Raw genomic sequence first — 19,221 nt, forward strand, 5'->3', positions numbered from 1 at the left:
TGAACAGTTTTTTTATGTCATTTGTACTTTCTCATGCTTTTTCATGGACTCCTATCAGTCTTATATTATTCTTCTTTGTATCATCTAGGAGCTGTTGGGTTGATTTCTCATGTTTCCTTACTATTTTTAAGAGATCCTTCTTTTCATGGTCACTGATCTCTATCCTGTGTTCTGTATCTGATATCCTGTGTTCAGATTGGCTCAGTCTGGTATGTAAACTTTCAATAGATCTGTTTGAATATAATTCATGGATTCCATTTCTTTCCTACGTTGGGTATTCATGGTTTCCACTTCTGTCCTATGCTGGGCATTCACGGCTTCTATCATGGTACTGAGCTCATGTATTTTTTTTTTTTAATCTGTTTCTCTTCTAGAGTCTCTAATCATGTCATTCATTCTGTTTACCATTTTTGTAGTTATCTGGGAAATTATTTCTGTTTTGAATTTTTCTAGAACCTCATTCATCTTTGCTATCATTTCAGGGTCTCCAGGTTGTAGATCCCCAGACCTTTCCACCTCATTTCCCCCAGAATATGCCTTTGGTAAGCTGGAAGTCTGTTTTATGCTTGAGCCATGTTTGAATTTCTTCCCATTTCTATTTTTGTTGTATGTACTGTCCTTCATTTGATAACTGGGTTAGTAGTTTGATATTCGTGTTATAGTTTGTCTTTAAGTTTTGAGTCTCTGATGACTCTGAGGCAATCTCTTTTTTCATTATACCAGGAAGGACAACTGATTAGATCAATCACAACATCTTAGTCCAAATGATACAATCAGCAACACAAAAACATGAAACACAGCTTAGACAATGACAATTTATGGTAGTTATTAATCTATCACTTTAAATTATTTGATTTAAATAAAAATCGAGTCTAGAGCTCAGGACAAGGCCTTTATGATCCCCCCCCCCAGTGCTTCTGTGATGTGGATCTAGGTACTAGCACAGCCAGGAGGCCGGAGGTGCATGGAAGGATTGCTGTGGGGGGGGGGGCTGTGGGAGCCAGTGCGGCTCCGCTTCTTACCAGTCTGCTGCCAAGGTCGGTGGCTAGGGTGCCAGCTGCAGGCCAGCTCTCCCTCTTCATGTTTTTGTCCCCAATTCCTCCAACCCTCCCTACTGCCTCCAACTCTTGAAGATCTCCCTACTTTCTATTACCTATCTTTTATTTTGGCCTTTATACATATTTTGGGTTTCTCCTATAAGAAAAGAGCATGAGGTATTTAATTCACTAAATATTATTAAATATTAAATATTAAAGTGCATTCACATACCTAGGAATGCCTCAAGTTTATCATTCTTTATGGCAGAGTAGTACTTCATTGTGTATAAACACCACACTTGCTTGAGTCATTCATCTGTTAATGGGCATATAGATCCTTTCTAAGATTTAGCTATTATAAATTATGCACCTATAACATGGGTATGCATGTATCTGTGTAATACCATGACTTCATATATTCAGAAGAGGAATAGTTGAGGCAAACAGAATTGCTAGTTTTATTTTTTTTTTGAGAAATCTCCATATTGATTTCCAAACTTGTTGTACTAGTAAATATTCCCGCAAACAATGTAGAAGGTTTTGTACTCCACTACATCCTTGTCAACATTTGGCATTATTTGATTTGATAAAGGCCATTCTTTCTGGAGTAAGATGGTGTCTCAGTATTATTTCAATTTGCATTACTCTAATAGCCAGTAACACTGCAAACTTGTTCATGTAGTTACTGGAGAGTTGTATCTCTTACTCCAAAAATTGTGTATTCATTTCCGTTGCCCATTTTTTTTTTTTTGATTGGCTCTTTTATTTTGCAAGGTCTAGTTTTTTGAGCTCTTTGTATATTATAGCTGTTAGTCCTTTAGGTAAGGACTTTCTGAACAAAATCTCAGTGGCACAAGAAATAATACCAAAAATCAACAAATGGGATTTATATCAAGTTGAAAAGCTTGTGTACTTCAAAGGAAACAATTGAAGAGAGCCTACAGAATGGAGACTTTGGGCAGTTTTTCCTTGGAATGCCAATTTTTGACCCTTGATCTAGAGATTTCTAATGATTGTGTGTGTGTGTGTGTGTGTGTGTGTGTGTGTGTGTGTGTGTGTGTGGAAATAGCATGAAAGACAGCGAAGCATAGTTTGAATAAGCACACTCCTAAACACAAGAGGACAGTAATTGTCGTTTTGCATAGTTTGCATAGGATTCAGACTAAAAAGCCTATAAAATGTCTAACAGAAGGCACAGAAATACAAAAGCTTTCAATACATGGTAGCCAGTACATGATACCTTTAAAAATATGTTTAGAAAAGATTTATATATTCTACTGGTTTTTCTAAATTGAAAAGTCTCACTGATACCCAATTTTCTTAAGAAAGTGTATGTAGAACCTAACTCATATGATCAATTTTAACCAACAATTCATAATAGTTAGGGGGATTCATGTAATAAAATTATATAGTTTTTAATCATTTATATTGCTTTATTGAATGAAAGTGAGAATACAAGCTCAGTTAAAAAGTCTTGGGATGTAAATAAGAAAGTTAAAAGGCAACTTCATTTCTCTCTCCCTTCTTTCTAGAAGAAAAATAAAAGACAGGAAAAAGATTCTCAAAAGCATTTGAAACATATACCTTATTTCACTACATAGATTTGGTCATTTCTTTAAATTCAAATAAAATTTATATTTTATGTTTGTAACTAAACCAGGTAAGTACCTGAGTATTACTATTTCAAAGAGATCAAGATATTTATTTATTTTAGATAAATACTGGAATCTGTGAAATTTGTGTATAATCAGCTAATCTGCAAATTATGTGTATATTTGTATAGTCATATATATATTATAAAACCATGTATGAGTTTTCCCACACATGTGCAGCTTTCTCCATATATATATTTGTTACCGGGGATCATCTCCTAGTTTAATTTATATAAGTATTTATAAATAATTTGAAAATTTTAAATTTATATCCTTTGTGGAAAAGTAATTAGGTGTGGTAAATTTTTTTTGTTTTGTTTTTCGGTTGTTAATTTTCTGCTTTGCATTGTGTTACTATATATGCCAGAAAACTGTCAACATTTTAGATTACTGGTGGTATTTCTCTCTTCTTCAATAAATTAAGATTTAGTTGTGCAAATGTTTATTTAATGAAAATGTGTTTCTGATGAGAGGAGGCTTTCAAGTCAAAGTATGATGCACTAGACTATCTCTCTAAGTGTGACTTCTCCCTTACAATTTCCAAGACGCTGCAGGCATTTATCCTTCTGCCAGTGGCCTCTTCTAGGCTGTGTGGGTCAAGGGGAAGAAGGAAAGGAATGGAGATCCTCAACATTTAGTTGCTGTGCTCCTGTTGCTATTTGACTTAGTACTCAGGTTACATTGCCCTTTTGGTTACTATGAATAGGTCGTAAACTTACATTCACAAGACTAGAAATTACAATAGCTGAAAATGCTAAGGGGTCACTACATTGACCACAGGGGAAAGAAATTCACTGGGAAATTACTGTACACTAGAGAAAAAGATAGTATAAGCAAAAAAAAAAGTATAAACGGATGACTGGAAATCTGCATCATCTGTAATGATGAAGGAAATGCAAAACTCTGGTAAAAAGCAGACCACAGAGTGAAAACTTAGTGCAGAAGCCCTGAGTTACTGACATATGATGGAGGTAGATGTATCCCTGATAATAAACTTGGAAGATGTCAAAATCACCGACTCACTATTCACGTATCTAGCTATTGGTTAACTAATGACATTTATATCATCAATGGCAATGCCCCCACCCTTTCCCTTTAATAGCTTTGTAACCTGGACAGGAACAGTCTTCTATTCACTGTGCCATACTTCTCAATTAAATTGACCCACAGTTCACACAACAAGGGCCAAACACCTTTCTGATTGAACAGAAATTATGGGAAAAATTAGGTCATAAATAAGCTTCCAAATGTTGTGCCCTTTAGCATAAGAGTATCTAGTACCAAATAATTGTTTCTTATAAGTAAACATAACTTTTTCTGCACAATTTCTGCCAAGAGTTAAATCCTGATGCAAACTTCTAATTAGAGAGACAAAAACACTTACAGCTACTGCATCTTAGTTCTTCACATATACCAATTAAGAAATTTTGCCTGAAAGTATGAATGTTTCTCTGGAATCCTCTACAAATCATCATGAATAAGAAAATAAAGAAGAGAAATTAGTAAGGAGTTCATTTGATTCTTTTTCTCTTAAAGCTGGCTTTAGTGAGAAAATTTATCTACATTTCAATTCTAACACATTGTGAATGATAAATGAACTCCACTGAATAAAGGACATGACACTGCTCTGCCTCAGATTTCTATTTTCTTTCATCAGAATATTTTACCTAGAAAAGTTCACAGCTCAGTGCTCATCCCCTTATAAGGAATGATAAATGAACTCCACCACTCTAAAGAACCCAAATTCAGAGCTAAAATAAAAATAGGTAAAAAAGAAATAGTATGAAAGGCACAAGGCCAAAGAGAATACTGCTTCCCCGTTTTGGCTTCTATCAGATAGGTTTGCTCCTATACCAAAACTGGAAGAGCAACAGCAAGCTGTTTTATATTGCTGTCACTGTCAAAGTCAATGGCCGTAGGACCAGAGAGAGTGAAAGGTATCTGTCCTGAAGCTGGAAGCTGACTTGAGAGGAAAACACTCTGTTTTTCCCTAGATCTTCTGCACACTCTTGTGTATTATTTGAAGAATAGGCTCCTTATTCAGGCAAGCACCTGTATGGTCCTGCGTAGTGATGGCTATAACCCTGATTGGTGACAAATGTTGGATTGCTATTGCTAAAGGGAGTACTTTAGTCTGAGGAAAAAAGAATACCTTCATTCTTCACAGTTGCCTTGAGAAAAGTCAGTCATTGTCACCAGTTACTTTTTGAACTTGAGGAACGTGGTGGTTAAATTCCTTGTTTCATGTTAGAGATAAATACATCAGCTATGAACAAGGCAGAGTGAGAAATATCAAACTTACAGAAGAGAAAATATGAGAGGCACTGACTCTCAGAATTCAAGTGGAATAAAGTAGGAAACACTGTAGGAAAAAATATTTACAATTTGATTTTTGGCTACTACAAAATCCTATTTCTGAGTAGGATAATATCAAACTAAAATGCTGACCATTACCAGCATTGCAGGAAGTATCATTTTGGAAAATAAAGCAATAATTAGCACTTGCTCGCAAATATTAGAAAATGATTCAAAGAAATCTGTAATCATCTGTGTCTTTTAGACATAAAAATTAAACCAACAAAAATATTCTTAGTCAACAAAGATGGGTTACTCTCACTTCTCATGCTAGTAGTAAAGACAACAGAGGGAAAAAAATGTTTTATGTATGTCACTGATATTAAAACAAAAGTCCCATAGTGAAATATACTAGAAAATTAGAATGCTGTATAAAAACTGTCCAAACCACGAGAGAGAGAAAGAGAAAAAAAACCCTGCATTTGATTTTGGACTCTTAATATTTTATTCTTTTCCCTGTATTACTATAATTCCTACCTAGCAACACAGATTTATTACTCTTTTTGGTGTGTTTGTGTATGTGGGCACTTGAGAATGGCAAGTAACTTACATTACATTGGTAAAAATCTAACTTTAGACTGTGAAATCTAAAGAACATCTTGCACATCAATAAATGTACTGAAAATATAGCTATCAATACTCTGGTCTTTCAACACTGCCAGAAAGGAAACAATGAAATTCTGGATGCTAATTTCTTGTCATTTAAAAATGTCTTTGATAGAAGAATAGCATATCACTTAACAAATGCAAGAGTAAATTCTAAACTAGAACATAAAACATCATGGCTACATGTGTTATTATTAATAGCAGGTAGATAACAGAGATCATGGCAGTGCTAGGATATTCATATATCCCTGTGAAGAGGAAAATATCATGGATCATATGAATGATATTCCCTGTGCATACCATCATCAGCTGACACTGTTGAGTCTTTCAGCAAGTCAGACTACTATTTTATTTGGAATTTAAAGTAAAGAACACATTCCAGGCCTAAATATTCTAGGACTTACTCAAAACAGTTTAAAGATGACAGTTAATATCTCACCCATCACTGACTATGTAAAGAAGTATTCATTATTAATCATAAAAAAAAATCAGGCTAAAAAAAACCAGCCGAACAAATAAAACCACCAAGTAGCCATACTGATATTAGGGGGAAAATGAGATCTTTAAAATAACATTATAGGCATCATAATTTCTCGAGTATGAGTGAACTGAATACCAGTGATGTGAAGCCTTTGACCCACTATTTAATAATTGAATGGCAGTTTCATGAAAGAGTATTCTGATGAATCCAGATAATTAATTCAGCTTCTAAAAGTGCTCAGCTGTACTGCTGAATGGGGGCTTAGATATAAGAATTGGTTAATATGATTTAAAAATACTAGATGTTTCCCCCCAAAAGAAAAATAATCCGGCCTGGGGATTTAGCTCAGTGGTGCTGCCGCCTGCCTTGCAAGTGCAAGGTCCCAAGTTCAATGCCAGGTACAAAAAAAAGGAAAGAAAAGAAAAGAAAAATAATCTGTTTCCTAGCACATCATTCACATGCAAACATATGTGGGAAAGCTGTCAGATCTGAGAACAGGCATTTTAACATTCATTCCAAATCAATGCCTACAATAGCCAAATAAACAGCAGCAAAGGCAATTTAGCAAGTTTTTAATTGACTGAAAGCAAAAGACATTTTATGATATGCTACAATTTCCATTCCAAGTCTTCAGAAAACTGAGATATAGACATTTACCAAAATAGTATATGAACAGATCATAAAATACTTAATGCAAAATGAGGCATAGGTAAGTTCACAGGCATGGGCTTTATATTACCTTTGATACAATACTTAATTTTATATTATTACTACTATATATTTATTACAGTATTTCATTTCAACTTGAATGAAACCCAGAGAAACAAACTTGGTGTGTCATAATTTAGACAAATAGATACAAATAAGGCCATCAAGTATCCATCTTGATACGCTGTATACATTCAACAGAAATAACTGTTGTATCATACATAATTCAAATTTGAAATTAAAAGGATTAAATGCTTACCTAGGAAAGTAAAATGGTTTTAAGACATACATTATACTTTATTGGAAAATTCTAGCTGCTCAAATGACTTGAAAATACATAATCCCCAAATTTTAAATATATCACTCTCTCTACTTAAAGAAAAGCTTGATATAGTTGCATATATAATACTGAATTTCAATCTGACATTTTGGCTAGGTAGCTGTACTTTGAAAAGCTTACACATTATAAACTCTGTGACAATATGAGCCAGCAAAGAAAACACATATCTGCAAGTAGTGGAGCAGAAATCAGATCTCTTCAGTTTGGCAGATCCACATTCTGAAGGACGAGGGCCACTCGGCTTGGAATGTACACCTAGGTCGTCAATACAATCATGTCAGCGCAGTTGAAAGAAATATTGACCATGCTGTCATTATGTCAAATGACACAGACTCATATTTCACTAAAGGTACAGTTATTTTCACAATTCTACCAGCTCTTCAAAGGCTCAAGATCACACTTCCAACAGCTCTGGCAGCAATGTAGGAGTAGTTTAAAGCAATCGCCACAAGAGGGCTCCCTACTATGTACAAAAAATGTACATCATATAGGAGTGACATAAATGACACTCTTACTGCCATATTTAGGCACAATCGAGTAGTGAAGGAAGGCTGCTTTAGAGTTCAAAGTGTTACTCTACTTGGATGGATAAAAGCAAGAATCAAAGCTTGGCTTTGACTCAAGAAACTTTAAGAACAAAAACTGAAATATAAGGGTGTTAGGCCCATCTTTAACTTTAATTTAATCCAACCAAAAAGCTTGCATTTCCACGTGAAATACATGTTTCTTCAATGCCCTGCACAGATCTGACTCAGCTCCTTCTTGCCTATTTCTGACATCCCAGCTTATTTGAACACTTGCCTCTTCTCCCCTCATTTACCAGGCCCCAGTGACTGCAGCTTTCTAGTTCCTTGAATATTTCAAACTCTTTGTTTCTGAATCTGCCTATAACGTGCTTTCAGCTCCAAACACTCTTTGCTTTGCTTGTTTCTATCTGTCTTGGATCTTTAAAAATCAGCTCCAGTCATAAAGAAGGATACATTTGAGTCATTTCTAGGAAATGATGCACCTTGTGGCCATAATGCTAAGTGAAATAAATCAGACAGTTTAAAAATCACATGGTTTTTCCTATATGAGAAACCCAAGTATAAATAATTTAAAGAGGAAAACAAAAGATAGATACAATAATAGGAAAAAGGTAGACCTTTTTGAAGTAGGAGACCTAAGGATAGAGGGAGTAGGGAGGGAAGTAAAAGCATTAAGGTTGGATATAAATGTGAGTAAACTACCCACAATGAATGCATTCATTATGTATTGCAAACATGTACGAGTAAATATTCCAGCTCCTTGGGGAAGCTTTCTTTGACAATCCCAGATACAATAGGTTCTCTACTTCATCTTCGATCATAGCATTCGTTTTGCCCTCCCCACGGACTATGAGATTTACAAGGGTAAATGTATATGTCTTTTAATTTCTCACACTTATCTGGTGTCATTGGACAAAGCAGGTGCCAGTGATGTCTAAAACAATGTCTAATGGATAAAGGATTAACAGTGGATCAATGTGTGCATATTTCAAAGATATCCTCTAATGTGCTTATATCTGAAATAATTTTTATACAATTTAGGTGATGTGAACTTGAAATTTTACCTACGTGCTATTCTATGCATAATATACTTAACTATTAAGTTACCAGTAAAAATAACAGTGCAGATTATTCTCATCATTTTGACAATCTTTCTCCATTTCTGACTTTATTAATATTTTACCATATTTAGTTATCTTATCGTTAAGCAAAAGCTTGACTGATGGTTAAAATAAAAGTGCTTTTAAAGCAGGCAGTTTTATAAAAAAAAAATAAAACAGTTGATTTTCACTGAATGAGACTTGTATGTCCAAAGTATCTTAACTTTACAAATGAACAAAATGCTTTCCCTTCAGTTATCTGCAAGAAATGTGTGCATATATACATTTAATATTTATATATATTTAATATTCATATATACCAGACACCCTAATAAACTGGTTAGTTTTGAACTTCAAAACTTAAAGGTAATTTTAAAATATTAGCATTTTATGAAACTTACGGGATGTAATACATAGAGAACAATTTTTCTAATCTTCAATTAAACAAAATAGTGATTGTAAATAGTGATTTAGAAAATGATATTCATGTGAGAAAAAATGCACAAATGTTAGCAATCACTACTATGTAGCTCAATGACTTGCAGTCTGGATTGCAATCAAGTATTTCCAAAAAGACAAATATTACATCCCTATAGTCATTAAGTGTGAGGAAATCAGATATTGCAAACCTACAGTCTGTTTCCCCATAATTTGCACACTGTATTTAATATCATACAACTTTTAAACCACATCGGAATTTAATTCCTAACAAAATATCTTCTGTGTAGTGTTTTCTCTGTGAGATGGGTCAGATGGTATGAGATTGATATAGGAAGCAGGAAATACCCACAAAAAATACAGGGGTATTAACAATACAGGCAGGCAGCTTCAGGCCAAAGGCTGGAATATTTCCACAATCAAGCTACAAACAAAAGCAACAGAGACCAAAAGCAGGAGAAAGAAATCAATAGTCTGATCCATCTCATTCCTTCCCAAAGTCATCAAAATGAACCCAAACTAAGCCTGATGTGCCCTTATGTAGACTTCCAAAGGAGTTTCTCATATATTCATTTAAGGAGTTAGTTTACATATTTAGTCTTAAAGATAGCAGTTACTGGGTTTTATCTAATCGGTGAAATAGTAGGTTCTAATCAGAATTGTTCTGATTGTTTTTTCCATAAAACAATTTAAAATTGAAGATCAATTTAAATCTCTCTCTTGCACCAGAAACTGCACACAAAAAATTCAGTTCTGTCTACATTAAAAATGTTTGTCTGATAAGGTATTGTCCCATTATACTGATAAAAGGACTTTGTTAAGTCCAGTTTCCTGATAAAGTTGCAGTGAAACACATTAATCAGGTCTACGACATGCGATGGCAAGTCCTCCCAGTGTGTGGACAATGACGTATCAGGAAAAACCCCATCAATCTCCTATTTGGATTCTATGAATTATGACATCTATTCTGGGCCCAACCTTAAAATAATTTTACAAATGGAACATAATAATAAATATATACTGTACTGACAATTTATAAGCAGTCGCAATCTCTGGAATTTCTATTTTAGCTAGCTTATATTTATAATAAAGAAAAGAGTTCTAGTAGAAGTTTAAGTTCACAATATATATAACAAATATTCATTTTTGCATTTAGTGCTTTAAAAAAATGCTCTAAGAATTCTAAACAATGATGCTGGTTGATTTAATGTAAGGAGTCTTATATTGCCAGTTCCAGTCACACTTAGAGACCTCTTAATACTGTCTGCTCAAAAACTCCATTTGATTATTATATTATATCATTAACAAGGATATTATGTAATTATATGTTTTACTGCAATGTTAAGTACCAGAATGCATTTATGTTGCTTTAAGATTTATGTGGTACAAGCAACATGATAGAATCTCTCCAAGCAAGTGATTTTTCTAACTATGACTATTTATTCAATTTTGAGTTTTCTTCTTTATTAGAGTTTTTCATATATAAACAATTTTCTAAGTAGTTAGGAAATGACTACCAATTATACTAAAGAACTAACAATAATCAAAACTAATCCCTGTGAGGACACAATTAGAAACACGAACAGGTTGGGATCCCTAAAATTCAGTACTCAATTTTGCCTCCATACTTTCTTTGTATAATTTTAACTGAAAAGCCAATTTTAATTCACACAGAAAAAAGAAACATGAATATAACTAGATTGAAATATAAATACTTAAATATATTTAAATAGCACACTTTATAATTTCAATTTCTCACACACAGCCAAGTGCTACTGGACTTGCATGTTACACATAATTCATACTGGTAAACATATATACCCTGTATATTTATTAGCCTTTCTTTAAACATTTGGTAAGAAGGATCATACTAGGTACAAATGAGACAATACAGCTATGTGTTTCATTTTTGCTAGCTATATTCATTATCAATTTATCTGAAGGAAGTGGAAGAGTGCGGAACAATCCAATTCCTTTACTGAGAGTCAAATGCTTGCTAATATGTTGTTATTTTTACTATAATATCATCATTACTAAGTAATTATTAGTATGGCTAAAACGGTAACTGATCACACAGTGAGATTTATTACAGTATGTCTACCAGGCTGTGTTGTTTTTCTCTAGGATCATAATTGAGTTGTAAAAATTATTCACATAATTTTTTAAAATAAGTGTTAAACATCTGCAAAGAGAAAATGTTTACACAAGAAAGGTTTAATACTACAAAGGCTAATTTCTAAATTTTCTTAGATGTTGTTAAATTTAGCAAAAACACATTCAGATATAATTTTGATAGGATGAAAACATTTCTCAGAAGCATATCAGACCTTTTAAGTCTACATACACTCACTTTATGTAGAGAACTTTTACAACTTATTTTGAAAAATGAAAGTGACATGAAGTAATTTTATTCTTCATATGTATGTTTTAGGTACCAAAAATTTTGTAGAAAAAAATTCTAACTCCTTACTTTGTGTTGGGGGAAAGTGACACTAATCTATGTAGAAATATGTTTTACCTCATCTAATTTAGAAACATAAGAAAACTTGAAGAATTGAGAACTTTTCAATTAAAAATTAAAAAAATTAAACATTTTTGTAACTTGGTTAGAGATAAAGACATATCCCAACTGTTAAATGGTATTTTCAAATGTAAAGCTGAGGGACAATAAAAGATGGAACTATGCCAAATCCTCTATTTAAACTAAAAATCTACTTTTGAATCTCCAAATTTAGATGTGAATAAATATGTCTCTTATCGATAGGGACCTTAACTGGCAAAGTTACTAATGCTAAATCTATTGCTTTATTCATATTTTTATTACTGAAATTGCTTCAATTGCTATAAAGAAATCTAATTCATTTAAGTCTCAATAATCTCTTGCTTTCCATTTGTGCCATAGAATTTGAACCAGAGAAAGGAAGCCTTCACACCCTACATGCACAAATTAACATACGATTTAACATTTCGGTTTCTTTATCAGGAGCCAAAATAAAAGGAAATGATTATGCTAAAATGAAGTTTCCAGTAACTGCCAATAAAGCAAAATAGAGAAGTCCTGCCCTACCACTTCTTGGCATTTGTGAGGCACTCTAACTTTAGTAAAAGTGCTCCAATGGATGCAAGTGAGCAGTTATCCCCTGGCTGCATGTTTTCTATTGAAGGAGCTCAGAGACAATGCTAGGGCTCTACCTGCTGATACTGCAGCACAGATGGCTATTTTAAGATTCCTTCAAGCTCTGTTTGTTGCTATCTTTGAAAAGAGATTTGACACCTCTTCAGCAGATCCTTTGGATTATTGAGCTTGCAAATTAAACTTCAGAAAATGCTGTGTATTAGTTATCATGGGTAGAAATTTAATAGAAGAGGTAAAAGTTTTATTTGTCTTCCTTTCCTCCCTTTATTCTAGGAGTGTGGAAGGCAGGCTCGATTTCACTGATAGAGATATGAGACCTTTAGCACTTTGGGTCATGTTCAAGAATTTGATTGGATTCTAACATATATGAATTCAATTTAATAAGGAGTTTCATTATAAGGCATTCTTGTAATAGCCACTTGTTCATGTGATTTTTCCTCCCTTTGGCTCTTTGCAGGAATATTCTAGCAAGAAGGAAACCTGTTTTCTTATTTTACTGGTTCATTAGGGATCCCTTCCACTGATATTAAAGCTAGTGAGCATTTCATCTGGGGCCTAAAGACTTATTTAAATGAGCAATTCTTGAAGCACCTGTAGTCATTGAAAACAAGATGCTGCTTCTGGAAAGACAAGGCCACCTCTAATCTTCCTGGCTGAGTTGGATCAGAATTCTATTAGCAGCAGTGGTTAAGCTCTTTTGTATTTACTCTGTGCTTGCGGTGTTGTATTCCTCTACATGTTATTGAGACTTAGGAGATATTCCTCATTCTACCTACTAATTTAGAACTACACATTCCATGTTTGTGAGATCAATTCAATTAGAGCTCAGAAAGTAATCTCCCGACTGCTGCTGCCACTGGTTAGTTGATTGTTTTAATTATGGCAGAATAGTTTTGCTACCACAAAATCAAAAGGATGCTATTTTCTGTTCAACCACAGAAACTGTGAGCCTATCTAAGATTAAAATTTTCTCAAAGTTGAGAGAAGGTATTTCTAACCATGTACCCTCAAAGCATTTAGTATCTTGCTTCCAGTGTTTAAAGTATCTAAATAGCCACAGCAATATTAACTTTTACATATACAAGCAGTAACATTTTACATTTTCCAAAAAGGTTGGCCATGTTCCTGAATTTATGTTTTCTGAGAATCTCTTGCATTCAGGAGGATGTTGTGCTTAATCTTTATTTTGCAACTGAGGCACACAACTGATATTTTATCGAAGTTTTCAAAGACAGTAAATGACAGACAGGGCAGTATAAGCCAGGCCTCTGGCATGACATGTTGTGATCCTTTCACCATAGCATCAGGACCTCATCTGTAATTGAAATTTGTTGGGCTTCATGAACATTCAGGAAAGTTGACGACATAAATTTGGCTAAACCTTTAAAGCCCCTTTCAGTTTAGTTCAGTGTTTTAAAGTTCAGTCTTACTGCTGATCCTCCATAATTCCTCTTTGTGAGCTGAACGTCTTTTCTAATGCCTTTAAGCCTTTTGTTTAGAGTTTAAAGGTAATTTCCTTACTACTTTTTCTATCAATCTTACATGTCAAAATTGAATATTCTGATAAACTATAACAATAATTCTTTGGAGAAAGATTCAGAGCACCTTTGAGATCGATCTCTTTTAAAAATAAGCACGCACCTTTGCATGTATCTAAAACTATAAAAATGTCATCATCAATACATGCCCATATGTACACACATACATTCAGAGTAATACCGAACTCTGCTGTGGTCACTGCACTTTCCTAATAGCCTATGACCAAACAACTTAATCTTTGCTTTTTTTTTTGGTACCGGGGATTGAACTCGACAACTTAATCTTTGAAATGCTCTGTTGTCATTTATTTTATGGCAAATCAATTCTGTGTACAACACTGCAGCTGACCCATAAGTGCCACTATAAGATTTTTAAAAATAGTAGGAAAACAAAAGGTTCAGGAGCATCATAATATATATTCTTATGCTTAATTTGTATCTAAATTTTTGAAAAGTGAAATAATTTGTCAAATTTAGAGCTTTAACAGCAATGATAAATCCCAATATTTCTTAGATAACTTCTTCCTGAGGAAATGGATGTGAAGTATATCTTTATCTAAAAGGCGGGGTGTGCAGGTCTGGGATAAAGAGACAGATGGAGAGAGTGAGAGACAGCCATATAAACAGCCAGACGAAGAAAAAACGGAGATAGTGTAATGTAGATGTGGACTTATATACTATAACACCATAAATGAAAGAAAGAATTCCCCCAGTCTAAAATTGCTAAATTTGGTGGCTTTAGAATAATTTAAATATAATTCTGTAAAACAATATTCTATTATTTATGTCAAAACCACAGAGTAAAAATCAGGATAAAAAGCTTTCCTTAGTAATATAACTAGTGAAATTTAAAACTAAAATAAACTCAGCCTTCAATTTACTAGATGAAAAGAAAAAAATACATTTTATTGATTCCTTTAAGGTGTTTTAAATTAAATTTTGTTAGAAAGTCGTAACATAGAAGACTTCTTAGTGTAAATTATTACAAAGAAAGCAAGAACAAGAAATAAATTATTGCAAGGACAGAAATTTTCATATCTGAAAAAAATTTTAAAAATACCTTCTTGTCTTTTCCTAAGAAATAATGTATGTTCCTATTAATACTCAAATTTCCTCCCCAATTGTCCTCAGATAAATTTATTATTACATTTTCAAATGCCCAATTTGTTTCAGCACAGCACATTATACCTGGTTTCAAATGTAGTGTCCTTTTTCTATTCTCTTCCTTTTATTTCTCATGTTGCTACTTGAAAAGATATTTCTTTGAACAAAAATGTGACTACAAAAATAAGGGATTAAAACAGAATTAAAATTAAAACAGAATGAAAGGATCTTAAGAGCCTTACTTACCAAAAGAGAATAGTGACGCCCATTATGCTCAAAAGGCTCAGAAAAGAAATCTGTTTTGTGGTCCAGTCTCTGGTGTCCTCCATACTCTGCTGCATCTGAGTCTAGCACAATTTTGTATGTACAGCTCTTAAGGAATTCACAACAGCTTAGCAGTTGAAGGAGACATTAAACTCTGAGAGAGCAATTTAAAAGTGAGTACTCTGATGTTGTTAAATCATGACTTGTGCTACACACTTGTTTCATATCTAATACTGTGGACATTCTTATGTTTGAAAGGTCCTTTGCAGGCTCAGGAGTTCATGAACCTGTGAGATTCTTGTTACACTTTATTAATGTTCATCCTGTGTCATCCAGCCCAGGACTGAATCTCTATTAATATCAAATTTTCTTTTCTCTTAAACCACTAGTTAGGTCCTTCTCCATATTGAAGAGAAATTTGACTCCTTGGGACTATTTCTACCTAGAAAAGCTATAAAGAATAAATTTAATAAATACTAACCTTTGAAACACTTAACAATAGCTATGCGAGCTCCACCTGTCCTTTAAATATACTATGAGATGTACACTAAATGGAAATGCACACTAAATGGACTTGTGATCATTCCTCATTGATTAAGAGTTTTTTACTCCTTCCTCATCTTTGAATTCATTTCAGTTTTCTTGATCCTGATTATCATAGTGAGGCACACAGAAGCAAACAAGTTTATGGCCTGAAGAGGGAAGCACCTGTGTTCTCTGCTCATGCCATAGTTAGGGACAGCATACTCCTCCTAATTACGTACAGCATGACTAGTTAAGCACACTTCATGTCACAGGTCATCATGTGGCTAGCATACGGTCTGCTACAATTTAATACTGAAGGCTCATTTTGTTGTGTAGTGAAGGGTCACAGATGCTAGGCAAGCACTACTGAGCTACATCCCCAGCCATAACATCTAATTTTTCATAGGGAGTTATTAAGCTTGTTAATACTATTTAGAACAAAATCATAAAAGTTGCTCTTCTGATGAAATTGATTATGTTCAAAATGTCTAGGAATTGTACTCAATGCAAATTATTTTATTTATATAGCTACTGGGATATGAATTAATACTGCATGCATCCTAGGTAAGGACTCTTTCATTAAAGCTACATCCACCAGCCCTGGTACACAAATTTTTAATCTCAGAAATGATGACATATTTTCATTAAAGCATAATTATCACAATAATAGTACATATAAGAAATGAACAATGAATCCTCATTTTCATCTTTTGGAAACTTGTCTGGGTCAGAGATCCAGATGCATAAACCACAGGGACTTTGTTGGAAGTAGTGGCTCCGTCTCAGTCAATCTATTTTAGCCTGCCTTGGCTCAAATTGAAGCTGATAATTGTAATATTAGTGTTTAAAAAGAGGTAGTGAGGGGGAAAGAGAAGGATGGAGAGAGATGCAAATGATTATTAGGCTTAAGCACATTCTTAAGTCATTCACTATAGTTAAAATGATTTAAGCCTACTAATGCATTAATGGCAAAACATGAAAGGTGGAAATATTTGGAGGCAAAGTAAATAAAGCATTTTAGGATGAAAAGAACCTTTACAACAAAAACTTCCTTTTGTCCTTCATTCTAGTTCATTAGGTACTTGGTTTAATCTTCACAAACAAAATAGTACAGTTTTGAGACTAATGTCCTAGAATACATCTTTGCAAGTATTGAATAAAGTTATAACTAATAAATTATTGGCTAAAACATAGATTTTTTTTTTAGAACAGTGGCTAAACAAGGCAAGCATATCTTCAAAAGCACCACTTTTCAACTTGTGGCATAAAAATCACTGAATGGTAGTTATCAGGTTATTATTAAGGACATAATTGTATTATTATAAGAGATAGGGAATCTACATATACATTACACATTATCCAAAAATAAATTATGCAAAAACACATTGAAAACTATATTTTGAAAACTGTACTTTTTAAAATGAAAGTGCTGATTCATGAAAAGTTACAATTTAATGGTAAGTTTTGTCTATATATTTTTTAAATCAAAGAACATTGAAACAGCAATTGCCATAAGAGGCTCTATTTCTTTAAGCATACAAAGGGATCATCAAATTGAAAATAGCTAGAATCGACTTACTTAATATATATCATTTGTAGCCATAAAAAACAGCTTATGAAAGTCACAAAGAAAGTTTCAAAACATCAGTTTAGACATATTTTTTCTAATCTATAATTTAAAGAAAAGATTCTGTCATGTCCACTTCTGAAATTACCCAGGTCTGTGACCATGCTATCCACAGAACACAATAGCTTCCTTTAGAAAATGCAACCTTTAAAATCAGAAATTTCTACAGAGTAAAACACCAGATTACAGATAATAGCTAAGAAAGAGCTTTGCAGTTGTACATTCCTGCTACACATTATTCAAGTTTATCAGGAAACTACACCTTTTATTTATATATATATATTTTTAAAATTTTTTTTGGAAACTACACCTTTTAAAGACTACTGCTTAGAATTAGAGCAAACATTTTAAAAGAGATTATTAGAACAACTGACTTTGTTTTGTGTGTTCTCTCATTTAGCTTTCTGTCTCTGTCGCTCGTGTGTGTGTGTGTGTGTGTGTGTGTGTGTGTGGTAGATGCCTACACATAGACACACACACACACACACACAATCATATCAGTATACACCAAAAAACCTACGTCTTCCTTCTTCCATTGAAGAATATAAATCAGAAAATAGAACCCAGAGACAATTTATACTTATTTCAATTAACCCCTTAGTATGTTTTCCACATTATATATCTTGTAGAGCTAATTTAGCAGGACCCTCAATAGGCTGTCACTGTTAATGACTATCTACTCCTGCCTAGCAGAGTGTCTTCTCATAAGAGGTTCTCAATAAATGTTTGAAGTTGATATTAAGGATAACACTGACTCACCGACAAGGGTCAAATTTCATATACTAATTGTTTATATTAAAAGATAAAGTATAATAAATTATTTTTCCTCTTCACTTCCTAAGCACATACAATGTGCAATGTACTGCATAAGATAGAAAAATGACTAAGATATTGTCTTAGTTTATATGCAACTTACAATGTATATAAATAGAGCAAAAAGGGATATGTGATGAGAGAGGTAAGAGAAAAACAGTAGGATTGGAAATCTATATGTAAAGCATTTTGAAGGCTAGAGTTGGCTTAATAATTAAGTACGACAATGTTAAAAGTTCATGAGAAAGGATATGACAACTCTCAAGAAAATTCAGAGTTCAGAAGCAAAGTAAAAAGAGCAGGGAAAACAATGAGAAGTCTAACAACAATCCAAGAATAGTAAGTATGGCTAAACTACAATAGCAATATAGAGAACCATGAACCGATCAATGTTTGAGACGTGATAGCACTTAAAAGTAAGGAAACTGATGGTCATTTTGGGAAATCAGAAATGGAAGGGAAGGATAGCTGTGCCCCAGACAGACAACTAGTTACAGTAAGTGGTCAGGCTGAGATGCACACACAGGCCTAATGTAGACCTGACTACCCTCCTCTGGACGAGTAGCCACCTGTTTTATACCAAGAATCAGGCAATGTTTTCATGTGCAGTTTCTTATCTAAATATGAAGTTGAGCTGCGAAGCATAAATAGGCCAGAATGAGCCCAACCACTTAAGAATACAAAGAAGAAAATCAGATAAAGTGATATCTAGCTAAATTATTATCACAATTAAATTTAAAATATTGTTATTCCTTACATTCCTTTTGGAGTTGGGCTAGTTGAGGTTTACTACATTTATTTTAGATCCATTTATTATTCATTTGATCCATCTGATCATATGACTGGTGAATATAAAATGCTGAATCAAAAGATTTTCCTTGCTCCATTTGGAAAAATATAGTGGGAGAGAAAGTTTTAACAGTGATTTTCTCTTTTTTAAAAAAGGCGATCAAATAGGTTCCTATCAATT

The 19,221-nt window shown here is 33.5% G+C and overlaps 1 protein-coding gene across 1 annotated transcript in view; it reads right to left on the minus strand.

Annotated features, from left to right (window-relative positions):
- Positions 1-6,520: 6,520 nt before the first annotated feature.
- Positions 6,521-19,221, minus strand: part of Gbe1 (1,4-alpha-glucan branching enzyme 1) — a 267,726-nt gene continuing 255,025 nt past the window's right edge. Inside the window, exons 15-16 of the mRNA XM_010602875.3 lie at positions 15,269-15,386; positions 6,521-7,434 (exon numbers count right to left, since the gene is read on the minus strand). Coding sequence (XP_010601177.1) covers positions 7,378-7,434; positions 15,269-15,386 — 175 coding nt within the window. The 3' untranslated portion in view covers positions 6,521-7,377. The remainder of the gene's footprint in view (positions 7,435-15,268; positions 15,387-19,221) is intronic.

The sequence above is a fragment of the Fukomys damarensis genome, unplaced genomic scaffold (genome assembly GCF_012274545.1).
Source record: "Fukomys damarensis isolate Sample0158 unplaced genomic scaffold, DMR_v1.0_HiC HiC_scaffold_24, whole genome shotgun sequence".
Taxonomy (NCBI): Eukaryota; Metazoa; Chordata; class Mammalia; order Rodentia; family Bathyergidae; genus Fukomys; species Fukomys damarensis.